The 13,149-nt window shown below is 45.3% G+C and overlaps 1 protein-coding gene across 1 annotated transcript in view; it reads right to left on the bottom strand.

The window, feature by feature from the left end:
* Positions 1-157: 157 nt before the first annotated feature.
* LOC112558949 (leucine-rich repeat-containing G-protein coupled receptor 5-like) overlaps positions 158-13,149 on the bottom strand; it is a 46,232-nt gene continuing 33,240 nt past the window's right edge. Inside the window, 11 exon segments of the mRNA XM_025229720.1 lie at positions 158-4,899; positions 5,329-5,564; positions 5,842-5,928; positions 5,931-5,966; positions 6,278-6,457; positions 7,981-8,208; positions 8,604-8,777; positions 9,487-9,601; positions 10,508-10,685; positions 11,792-11,863; positions 12,278-12,421. Coding sequence (XP_025085505.1) covers positions 4,261-4,899; positions 5,329-5,564; positions 5,842-5,928; positions 5,931-5,966; positions 6,278-6,457; positions 7,981-8,208; positions 8,604-8,777; positions 9,487-9,601; positions 10,508-10,685; positions 11,792-11,863; positions 12,278-12,421 — 2,089 coding nt within the window. The 3' untranslated portion in view covers positions 158-4,260.

The following is a 13,149-nucleotide window of genomic DNA, read 5'->3' as shown; positions in this document are numbered from 1 at the left end:
TTTGATGTAAAGTCTCGCCGTTTGTCCCCTCAGTTCCCTAAGCACCGTTACACGGTCTGTGCAGCAAGTACACTTCTAACGAGAGAGGCTACTCCAAGACGAACTTCCCATTTCAGAAGGGTACCCTTCCTGCCACCAACGAGTTCAACGACGGCACGCGTTTCTTTAGTTTCCTTTCTAGCTTCAGATCACCTGTGGTCGCATGATCACGTGTTTTGCCTGTAATCAGTGACATTTCCCGGGTAAGAAATGGTAAGGGAACGCCTGTTTGGACCTTGTGACCCAAGTGGCGCTGTTCCGTGATGTCTGCTATGTGAATGTGATGTCGAACTCTTATGTTTGCTGAGCAGAACACTCGCTCTTCAATCTATCCAAGGCCCACGTGGATCAACATCAACAGGCACTTCCGTTTTCTTTGGCTCACGTGGATCGCTCAACTTGTACAGGCCCGAACCTTCATCTTGCTATCCTACGACTAACACAAGTGTTGTGTGATAGACGAGGGTGGCACGTGCACATCGGTGATATAACACAACATCAGGTGTGACAAAAACAGTAGTTCCATCGTCAGTCACTCTCAATAACTTAGAGGAAACAGTTTTGCGACAAAGAAGTGTCGGATTGACGAGGTCTGATACTGTATACTCATAGCTGTCATAGTTGGGGCTTGAAAAAATAGTGAACTCGGAGTCATCGTGATTGGATGTTTTGGACTAGAATCAAGAAACGAATCCTCATCCAATCTTTGTTTCTATGAAACTCGCTTCTGTTGCAAGATCTTGTTCTTTTCTCCTCGGCAACCACTGTCCAGTCTACATCTCAGCAAGATCCTCCGGCCTTAACCGAAGAGTCCAACCTCCTAAAGTCAAAAAGTCCTAAAGTGCCACAATCCCTATCATATTTTGTCCAATGTATTTGTATACAAATTTAAACTTGCTTCAACATGTTAATATTCCAATGTCCCGAACGTTCACCCTAAAACCATCGGAGATCTCTACACACAAATTTGCTAAACTTATCAAATGTTAAAACATTTGCCCTGTTACCGGGCCTTAACCGGTATTTACCCCACGCACACCAGTCAGTCAACAATGTCGGGAGACCGATGCTCCCAAAATGTTACCCGTTATCGGTTACATTACGAAGGCACCCAAGTATTCTACCTCTGTCACATGACACTCATTACTTTGTCTGTAGACGCAGAAACAACGTTAATAAAGAAGTTTTAGCATCCGAATTCAGTTTGTTTCAATACGATAACAACATTTTACATTATATATATAACTTCCTTGTTAACATTTACGCGTATGATGCTTTTCAGTATTATAAAAGTACCAAAAATCTTTTGAAGACCTGAAAGTGGATAAGAGGCTGAAATGTGAAAAGCCTAATAAAATCAGGCTACTGAATTAATAAAGTTTCGGAATAGTAAGAAATCTCGCCACTTGTTGCTATAGAAACATCGCAGGACTGTACAGTAAGCACGGGGATGAATACCCAGTATAAAGTAATCACAAGGGTAAGCATCGCAAGACTGTACAGCAGACCTGGGCAAGGGGCGGCCCGCGGGCCGCATCCAGCGCGCCTCCTGTCTGACCGGCCAGCCCGATGGCCCGCCCGCCAGTATATATACTATATATACAGTATTGGGTAAAACTGAGTTAACTGTATTAGTCCGGCCCTCTAGAACCATCCCAATTTCTCATGCGGCCCCTTGGGAAAATTAATTGCCCTCCCCTGCTGTACAGCATGCTCAGTAAGTATAAAGATTCCCATACTGGGTTGTTGACGGTGCCCATGGCCCCTCCTTCCCAAACTCTCTACAGAACCAGGTACCCACTTTTTTTCGAACAGCTCAATCGACTTTGGAAAGTTTGCCGTGTTTCGAGTTCCAGTCCTTTAAATGCACTTCCCCAATGCTAGTTTATGCACGTGATCTCAGATAAGAAACACTCATTCGCCTCTATCTCTTGTAAAGTAGAAAAGGTTAAAGCATCGCTAGAACCGTTAACCTTGCAATATTTATAGGTATTATAATGTATTATGCATTTGTATGCAACTTAACACTGTAATGTATGGACAGGACAGAGAAACGCTCGTGCTGCCAAGTCTTTAAAGACTTCAAGTCTCTTTGTGGCTTCAGAGAGCGGTGGCTGGAGAGTGGCGGCAAGTGCCTTTAGTACTCTAATTTTCTACAACCTTTGTACTGCGCAGATTGTAAAGTTTTTTGTGACATACAGTTTTTAAACCCTTGAAGGTTAGGTTAGGAATTAACGACAACAAACTTGTCAACAAAGCTATGTACACTAGCAAAGGAATTTTTTTTTCTTCTCTCTCTCTCACACACACACGCAGGTACATTTTGAATCATTTCCAGGCACTGACAACCGTAGACATGAGAATATTTAGAAACTGGCAACAAAATATTTGATGAGGCATTTGTGCTCACTGTAAACAAACAACGCCGCGTGGCTGTAATGCACTAAAAATAACCCTCGCTAAAAATAGTTTTGGAGAAACATGATTGTCTCCGCTTTGTGCGTACATATATTTTCATCATGAACCGAATAAGGCGCGGGAATATTGAATAATGTTGAATGAAGTCGTGTTATTGGACCCCAGCATCAAATTAAAAAATATCCTTTTTTCACATTTCACAAACAGAAAATAGAAACGTGCAGCGAGACCAGTCAGTTGGTCATCCGGTTAGTACCACGTAAGCACGAATAGCTGTTTGTCCGTCAAACTTCTCAGTTCTCCATCTTCGAAAAGATTTCAGCTGTAAATTTGGATTCCGAAAAAAATTGCAGAGGATCGATTTATAAAATTTTCTGGGATAAATTTCTCAACACATAATGTTTGATTTATTTTAAACCCAGAAATGTCAGAGTTATTCGAAAGGGAAGAAGAAAGGAAAACAAACAGTTGTGAGCTTTTTTGTGAACGCAGTGTTACGAGCTGCCTCCACTGTCACTGTCGTAGATATTGTCTTTCTTGATTGTCCCCGCCTGCCTGTCGCCCGTAGTTTGCTCCTCCTCAGCAGGGTCCATCAGCAGCCCACACACTTCCTCCCGTTCTGCTCTGGTCCGGTCACAAATCAGAGCTCTGTTACCGAGGTGTTTGTTGCCTAGGTAACAGTCTAGTTCTTCCAAAGGCTGGATGTCTGGATCGTCCTCATCGTCCTCTTCCTCTTCTTCATTTTCATCATCGCAGGTGTAAGGTGTGCTTTTGGCAGCGCCGTGGATCCTCAGGTGCTGTTCCTCCTGCCTCGCTAGAAGCCGACGACAACCGACAAGGGGCACAGACAGGTGAGTCTGGGAGGCGCAGGTAAGGTCCACCGACGAACCGGGGAGACACGTGTCTGCGACGAGATCGGTTTCAGAGTCTACGAAGGTGCGGAGGCGATCGGTTGTGTCCGCGGAGCTGCGAGAAGGTGAGGCTGGGTGGGCAGCTGCACTGCTCCCTCTCTCTACATCCGCCTCCACACAGGACCCGCTGGCACCGTGACGTTCTGCCAGCAGAGCTACGTCACCAGCGTCTAGGTCGCTGTCGCTGCCGTCGCTGGCGTCGGGTCCTTCGCTGTCCGCCTCACCCTCACCGTCGTTGCCGCTGTCGTTGTCGTCACGTTTGTCCGTACTCGTGTCGCGCAGCTCCGCACGGCCGTAATCACAGAAAGAGGGAGCGTGGGGGTGTTTGTGCAGCACGACCCCCTCCCCTGCATGGCACGTCGCCGACAACATCGACAGGGCGTGGTCCGACAGGTCGCCGCACCACCGGTAGGTCTCCACAGGGGACGAATTGGTGCTGCTGCAGCAGCTGAAACCTCCTCCGCCTCCACGCCTGCCTGCTGCTGAAGCAGCTCGCGACGACGCCGATACGCAGCAGCTGTGCGGCTCGTGGATGTCGACCCTGTCGTCGCAGCCACTGAACGACACCACCGGCAGTACGATCTCGCTTTTCACGCGCAGCCGTTTGTCGGCGAAGCGCCACCTATTTCCGTCACTGCAACGACCACCACAACTGCTACATTTGTCTCCATTGGTCTCTGGGTAGCAGCAGTTATCGCGGTCCTCATCACCATCCTCCTCCACCTCGATGCTGATGCGCCTGTCGTGGCGCCGCCCTCGTGCGCTGTCGTCGCTGCCGACACTGTTGTTGCCGGACTTGCTGTAGCTGTGGTGAAGGTTGAGGCTGTTGGGGTGGTGGCGATGGTGATGGTGGTGGTGAGGTTGTTGTGGGCCTTTGACGTCACCGTCTGACTCAGTGTCCAGGGAGGAAGGTCTCCGTCGTGCAGCTGGACTTGTTGCCGCGCTGCATCGGGCGCTGGTGAAAGTGAAGGAGATCACTGTACTTGCGTCTGCAGCCGCAGCACCCGCACCGCTCGCTAGCATCGATTCTACCACCCCCGCAGCGCGTCAGCACGTCATTGTAGGCGTTGGTGACGTCGTGGTCCAACTGCCGACCTTGACTCCGCTCCGACCCTCCCTGATGGTCCTGCTCGCTGAAGCGCGTGGGCTGGGACAGGTCGTGCTGGCTGGCAACCTCCGGGGTGGCTTTTTCGTACTCCAGTGACCCCTTCCCAGAGTCCGGGTCGCTCTGGTACCCGGCGCCGCTGCCGCTGAGGTTGTTGCCGAAGCTGCACGCACCACCCGACACGGAGTGCGAGCAGTTGTCAGCCTTGTCGACGGCCACCAGCGACCGCAGCGGCGAGGGCAGGCGCACGGATCCCCAGGCTACGCTGACGTGGCGGTACGATACCCGCGAGAAGTGACGCGCCAGGGACGTGTCCTCCAACCTCCGGCACAGCAGCACGCAGTCACGCTTGAACTGCTTGGTGAAGATGGCGTACAGGAAGGGGTTGGCGCACGAGTTGAGGGGCAGCACGAAGATCGTCAGGACCTGCCGACCGAAAAAAGGGGGGTAATCGGAGCATTCTCAAAGACAAATCAGGCACAATACGTATTTATTTATCTATCAAATGACTGGGCGTGGTTTGTTGCAGGATATTCATCTAGCCGGTGGATGACCTAGGAAACATTGAAACTAACAAACACTTTCTTCTATGTCCAGTTTCTAGTTTGCAATTATTTTATTTATTATCAAACGACACTGTGTAGGTTGTTACATCAACTTTCTCAAACTTTGAGCAAAAAATCTTTATCTTTTGCGTGCTACAAGCCTATAAACAGTACTTTAAAAAATATTTCTCAACATTTTTTTTCTTTATTTTTTTTGCTTTTATCATTAGAGTAGCTTTAACATCCTTCATCACGATTATATACTTTAAGTGCAGAAAAGCCTGTCCTGGCTGCCTGCCAGTGCTCTGACCTTTGCCTCACTCAGATCAATGAGGTTTTTGCCGAAGGAGGCGGCGAGAGACAGGAGGGCGATTGGCGCCCAACAGAGGAAGTCAGTGAAGACCAGCAAAGCCATGCGTTTGGCCACCCGGGTATCGTTGGAGTTCCAGGCCTGCGAGTGGCGGATGCTCAGGTACATGGCCAGGTAGCAAGCCAGGATGACGCAGAAGGACAGGCCGTTGAAGATCATGATGAAGCACACGTAACCTTAAATTTTAAATAATCCTTCTTTGGTGAAAAGAGATAACTCTAAGGAAGACGACGATTGGTTGATATTAATATAATGTCAGCTTTCAAAGAACCAGAAAACTTTAAATAGGCTTTATTTTGCGTGAATATTTCAAGAAACTTTTAAAGTAACAGTTTCTTATTTGGATGGTGCATAATATTCTGAAAGTTATATCACTATCATGCGCTCGAGCACACACACACAACCCACATCGAGACAGAGAGAGAGAACAGGAGAGAAGGAAAGAGAGCTTACTTTTTGATATAGTGTCCTCAACTTCAAATGGCAGACACACAGCAAACTTGCGGTAGTCGCTTATTCCGAATAACGGAAGACTGGCCAGGAAAAATGGCAAACCCATCCACCCATCATGATGAAGCCTGCACACAACCGACCTTTCACAGATTAATATATTCAAGACCATCACACTGGCAACAGAAAGCCTGTGACATTTTATTATTTTATTCCGTGATGGTGTTTTCTGCTTAGATAGCTTTAGGAAGCACCCCTTTAAGTACATTGTTTTGACTCTTTATTTCAATAAAGACCATTAGTCCTCTCAATCCCTTCCTCAACTTTGACTATCTTATTCATTTTTAGAGCAGCTTATGTCACACTGGAGTGAAACATTGTCTCACTAATGACGGGGAGGAAAATAATCTGAATCCTCTCGGCAGCAAGGATGTCGCACCTGCTTGTCTGAGGGACATCCGCTTGTTCAGCTGCATGGCGTTGGTGATGGCGTAGAAGCGCTCGAGTGTGATGACAGTCAATGTGAAGACACTCAGCTCCGAGGACAGGACTCCCAGAAAGCCGGCCACCAGACAGCCGCAGCTCAGCTGCCAAGGGATGGCGTGCTTGCGGAATTCACCTGAACAAACCAGAAACAAAGTCTCAGTGGACAGCTTCTCCACGTGCACTTAGACGAAGCCTTAGTGTTGCGTGATGGACTGGATGGGGAGGAGATGACAGAGGACACCAGTAGTGATCGTTGTCGTTGGATGGGTGGGGTAAACGAAATTTTCAAAAAAAAAAAAGAACATGGACATCCCCCTTCCTGATCCACCACCATCCCCACCACCGCCACCACCACTACTTCAACTGCCCTTGGCGGAGGAAACTGAAGCAGCAGGCCCGTCTGCCGGAAGAACGATGAGTGGCTTTGATGAAAGGGAAGGATCAGACAGAGAGAGGTGAACATGACAGACAAGAGAGAAGAACTCAAGCAGTAAGTGTATGAACTCCCAGGTGACCGAAATAACCCAGTCTTAATGGGAAAATTCATCGGGTTTCATGACAAAAAGGAGAAGGGAAATAGAGTTTGTGTCTTTTAGCTTTCGTTGAACTTTGAAGCGTATTTAAAAATATCTTTTCATTTTAAGAGAGGAAAGCCATTTTCGCAATCTCTCTGCTTCATGCTTCTTGTTCTTGCATTATTTTGTTGAAAGTCCTTTTCCCTCGCTAGGGTGGCGTGCAAATGTAACGAACCCCGCACTAATTACTCATCTTTCTCGTCAATGATGAAATGTAACTGCTATTCTCTGTGAGTGTAATGGTTGAAATGGAGATTCTCGAACTGCTTTAGCATGATAATGTGCTTGGACAGCATTTTGTCTATTATTATTTTCCCATCTGTAGCACAAATAATCATGGAAACCTGATGCAGGTTGTGAGACATAATGAGTGATTAAATCAGGTAGTTCTTCCACCCCGACCTACCCATCAATCACCGAACACAAACAGAAAATTCCGGCAGAAATGAAACCAGATGCAGCCACAGAAAATCGTTTAGCCTTACAGCAAACCTTAATTACTGTTAATTCATGGTGGAGGGAAATATCAATATGCAGCGACTTGGTAAACAAAACTCAATTAAAAGAAAAAAAAGAGAAGGTCTCTTCCTGTCATTATCATAGCCATTATGTAGGGTTAGCCAGAACCAAGCTGTTTTGTAAAATTTTTTCATTTGGGTTGTAGAAATTTAAAGTTAGCTTTAGTCACGAAAGGATCCACAGAAAGATCTAGAATCTTTTTTAATGGTGAAGTCGATAACACTGTAATAATGCATACGCAAGGCTAGTTCCCTTGTCAAGACATCTCAGGAGAAAAGACAGACAGTAATCTTTTCAAAGAATAGCTAATACTGAAGCGACATTTTTTTAGGCTTTGTAGTCACGGTGAACCACTTACAGTGCAATGCGGTGTGCGGCCACTAAGGAGCCTGCCTGTAATTATAAAAATATGAAAGAAATTTTCTCCTCTTGCATCTCTCCCTTGAAGACCGATGCCAGCCAGTGGATGCGAAGTCTGTGTTGTGAGTCAGGATGGAGGGTTATATCGTGGGTGGCATGGAGGAAGGAGGAAGGAGGGAGGGGTAGGCTGATTGAAACTCACCCAAGGTGGATGCATCAACGATGGCAAGGATGCCGAGGTACACACCCATGAAGAAATCCGCGCATGCCAAGTTGCAGATGAGGAAGCGAGGGACGTCCATCTTGGATTTCGATGTCACAGACACGAACAGAACCACCGCGTTACCTAGCAACGCAAGCATGAAGACGAACCAGACTCCACAGCGCAGCGACCACCAGCCGAAGAGGTCATCGCAGGGCATAAACGGACCTGACACAAGCAGAAGATGAGGTCAGAGCAGAGACAGACACTGTGTCACTGACACAAAAGTTGTGCGCGACCGGGTTTCGATCCGTTCCTGCGCTCCTCTCTTTTCACGGCATCAAGCTATTTCAAAGGTAAAACTTAAACAAAGAATTCTCATGTTTAAATTTGTCTCGAGACAATTTTTTTTTTTTGTAAAATAGAAACATCGATCTATTATTTTTCTCCTTCGCAGCCTGATCGATTCAATCTTGCCCGAAGTTGTTTCTTTAAATTCCTTGGAAGGCAGTTCCGTTAACAGACGAGGTATAATTTTTTTGACAAAGAAAACAGATACTTTGACATATTTTTAGCAGGTTTAAAAGCTTGCAAACTATTTTTTTAATAACTGAATTCCTTACCTGGCTTAGGTTTGCACGTGATGGGGGTCTTAGCCAGCACCAGGTTGTGCACATGGACGTTGTCGTCAGGTAGGTAGTCCTCCAGGTAGATCTCCGCCTCCTTCGGCAGGTCGTACTGCCCGGGGTTGTAATCGTTGTTCTGTATGTCATCCCACAGGACCTCCGTGTGATTTTCTGTGTACACAACAACAAACTCTTCATCATGCTGTGTGTTTGTCTGCGTGCACATCCCAGCAAACTGTCATTCTTAGGATTCTTTTTACCAACCGCTTCACAACCATCCTTTCTCAACATGCACAATAGTTTTCCAGATTAAAGAGTTTTCTAAAAGTTAACGAGGCATCGCAGAAGAGCAGTTGTCCTAAGCGGGGGTCATCTACGGCCAACACGTGTCTAGTAACACCAACAGTTTCCGTTGGCTGAAGATCAAACGCGCCCTGCTATTATTCCTTTCACGATCACCGTTTGATGACATTTTACAAGGAATTGAACTCTCCAACTTCCTGGAGATTGCAGCTGTCATGGCAACGCGTGTCTGGCTCAAGTATTCTGGGCGATCTGCTCCAGGCATTTCAATCTGTGTCATGGTGAGTGGCGGGGTAGCTCTGGCATTACTGACCGAAACATTTCTTTTCTTGTAAAGGTTTCATGTTATTGAAAAAATGTTTAATGCCAAGAGTTGAACGGAATCTTGAAGAGCAAATCGGAAAGAGAGAAAGATGAGAGTTTATTTTCTTAGGTGTTTCTTTCCTCTACAGTACAAGAGTAACCGTGTGATCTTTAGACCAGCTGATTGTCACCAGGTACATACAACATTCTAACAGTTCATCGCTTCGGGTTTATAGTTTACTATACTATTTTATGAGAAAGACTGGTCACTTACCCAGGTGTGTTTCCCAGAAGTCGGTGAGGTTGTTGTAATGTTCCCTCCATCGTAACCCCGTGTCGTTGCCCAGCCACACTATCTGCTCATCTACCATCTCGATGGTGTCCGTCTTCTGCACGTGCAACACAGATAACTGGGTTAATCTTTTACACGCTCGATTGAATCCTGTACTCTGTATTAATCCTCCACATACTCTGCGTTGGTTTCTATTCCTACTTGCCGCCATTAATCCATTACATGTTCAAACTCTTGTTCTTGAATTCTCCACGTTACCCCAGGAGAGAGACTTACCCTCGCTTCATAACTACTGCCCCAGACGAAAAGAATAATACCTTAATGTTTTTATTTGTGGTTAAACACTCAAAAATAGTGACTTTGTTTCACTTTATGATGTGTGGATTTGAGTAGCAAAAGCAAGATGGCAGAAAATATTTTATATATTAAATGGGAGAAAAAAACCTCGATGTGAATGGCACTCCAGCCCGGAACGTCCATTTTATTTCAGTCGGCATGACAAGCAAGGAGCAAAATTTCGCCATTGGCCACTCAAGTCTACCATCGAAGTCTTCCGTCCTTTGTAAATGAAGGACAGCCTTTATATGCTAAATATTTCTCCGTAGTGGTGCGGGGATGTTTGTGGCTTCGGGAAAAAAGTAAAGTTGTCCTTTCAGGCGAGCTTGCTTCGAGCCAAGGGTTTTACAAGAGACTGGTTTCTTTTCCACACATCGCGAGGAATGCCAAATGTCCAGAAGCATGAGAAGTAAGGTCATTAAAGCAAGCAATCCGCTCACCCTCCCCACTAAGACAAAGAGAAAGATCGCGGGAGAGTAAGAGACAGAGACAGGATGGGAAGGAGTGAGGAATAAGGAGTCTCTGTCTCTCTCCCACACACGCACGCGCATAGAATACATACAGATGACCTGCATCCGTTCTGGAAACGACAGAGCCAGCAACATCGACCAGCTATTTACATAACAAATTTTCGCCTCGTGTGACCTCTCGCCCCTCCTTCACTCACTTCCGCCTGGATGAAGTCACAGCAGTGGTAGGCGTAGGACAGCGTGAGGTCGTACACCTTGGGGAAGGACTCTTTGGGCGGAAAGTCGCGAAGATCTGGGTTGCCGAACGTCTTCAGCTTCTGCACAGATTGCAGCCCTTGGGTTGGCACAGAACTCAGGCGGTTTTCACCGAGGTTACTGGAAACACGAATGTCAGCATTTCACATGGTACGAAGTCACAGAGTTTAAACCGAACAATTTGTAATGGTTTGATTTTCAAAATGAATTCAATACAGATTTCTAAAATACCCGGACATATTTCAGCATTACATTTATTCCCAAGAATGTTTGAAGTCGAACTGTGTTCGTGTTCATCACGAAGCAAATTGGAGTGGGGTGGGAGTGGGGTGGGGTGGGTGAGGACATCTCCAGGGTTGTCCATGGGACATATTTTTCTATCCCGTCCCATCCCGTCCCATGGCAATTTATGCCTGTCCCATCCCGTCCCATCCCACGGGACGTTTCCCATGGGATTCCCATGGTATTAACAATCCTATGGACAACACTGAAAACCACTTTTCGGCTTTTGTTCTATAATTCCTGCTACTTCACATACAATAGATGATTCAGAGGAAAGATTTAAATCCTTGATGAATGAAATAACAGTAAATTTATTTTGCAATATCAAGTATCGACTACCATGGGAAATACAAATGTGTGCTGTCCCATCCCATCCCGTCCCATGGGACGTTTCCCATGGGATTCCCATGGGATTCCCATTCCTATGGACAACACTGGACATCTCCATTAAAATAATCAAATGTATCAAACCACAGGACGGAGAAGTTTGTATTTTTACACGCAAACGCAGTGTGAATCACAAAGCATGCCCTACATACTTAAGTCGAGGAGCGAGACATCTAACCTCCCTGTAGAGCGCCCTCAACCAAAGTAATAAAATCAGATTGCAAAATATTGTCGTCAACAACAATCGCTTGGAAATTGCCACATCAGCCCCGTAAAAAAGTGTCACAGAAAGAGGTATATCGGAGACGAGATACGAACCCACGACAGCCGATTCTCACTGTCGTGGTGACCGGAGCTTAAGTCTGTCTCCAACCATCCCCGTAAAAAATTTAAACAAAGCTAAGAAAAGCAAGGAAACAAAAATATATATATATATAAAAGATGTCTAGTATCTCTTTCTCACACCCAAACACTCAATTATAAAGCCAGCAACATCATTCCATTAATAAAACATTGACTGCTGGACTGGAAGTGGGATTTGGATTGCCCAGACTTACAGATCTTCAAGCAGGGACAGTGGCAAAAAAGCCGAGGGGTGTATTGTGTTGATCTGGTTGTGACCAAGGTCCCTGCAAGTCAAGAAATAAAACTCTAACAAGAAAGGTTTCTCGAAAAAAGGCATCAAGGTCTCGTCTACACTGTCCTTCTTTTTCTCAAATAAGTAAGAAAGTGTAGGAAAACATTGAGAACTTATGTCTGGTTGTTTGCATTCATCTATCTATCGAAAACACGGGAACTAAGTGCTTTGTGCATCTCCAGCAGCTGTAGTATAATTTCTTAAGAAATTGCTTTTCCTCTCTATGGCCATGGCCTTAAAAACAAGTGTATTGATTGTTGATGCCAACACTGTCGTCAGTAAAGAATCATCCTCCTGTTTATGTATCTGCTTAATACCCAGCAACGGTGTGATTGCTTTTATGTATTTAGTGTTTCAGGAAGCTTCTAGAAGCTTTGAGAAGCAAGTAGAGACATCATGAACCTACAGATACTGCAGCTTAGTGAGGCCGATGAAGGCGTCAGCAGGGACGTGAGAGACGTAGTTGAAGCTGACGGTCAGATCCCGTAGTTCAGAAAGTCCCTGGAATGGACGCCCCTCCAAAGATGTGATACGGTTGTTGCCAAGGTTACTATTAGAATTAAAAAAAGGCAGAGCACTGACGAATGACTAATGTTATAATAATGGAAAATTAAAAAAAGAACCCTACAACGAAAACAAATGGAGTAAAACATGAAACGGAACAAAATAAAAAGTGCAATAAACAATACAGAGGTGTGTCTTCGAAATAAATAAATTGGCCATGTAAGAAAAAAGATGTTTAAGACCTGTACATTCTAACTATAGTAGATCAAAATTTTGGCGTATAAAAAATTTAATTCAGCGGAACAACGACAATGTCTTAATTGTAATGACCGAGCCTCAGGATTTATTATTTTTGTCTGTTAAGTACGGTGAGCCAGGCTTTGAACCGCGCTATCCAGGCTCACTGATTATTATTGTTATTTACATGTGGACACAATGTACGATATACAAAAATGTACATGTGTACACAATGCAAGAACGATAGTTTTTTTTAGTAAATATTCAAACACTCTTCACTGTTAACTGTAGCACTTGAAATATGTGCAGACACTCACAGGTTCAAAAGCATGCCACAGGTGGACAGGTCTGGAATCATCGTGACCTTATTGAATGAACGTCACTGCAACAACCACAACAACCATTATGAAATAAAGACGAATGTATAGGAAAACATTTTGTTGGTTTTTTTTTTTCTTCTTTCTTCTCCTTTTACTCTTTCTTCCGAGGGGAATCCGAACCTACTACTTTCTTTTTAAAATCAAGCACACCAAACCT

The sequence above is a fragment of the Pomacea canaliculata genome, linkage group LG3 (assembly GCF_003073045.1).
Source record: "Pomacea canaliculata isolate SZHN2017 linkage group LG3, ASM307304v1, whole genome shotgun sequence".
In the NCBI taxonomy this organism is placed as follows: Eukaryota; Metazoa; Mollusca; class Gastropoda; order Architaenioglossa; family Ampullariidae; genus Pomacea; species Pomacea canaliculata.
The sequence above is the reverse complement of the archived record's forward strand: the minus strand, read 5'-3'. Positions and strand labels throughout refer to the sequence as shown.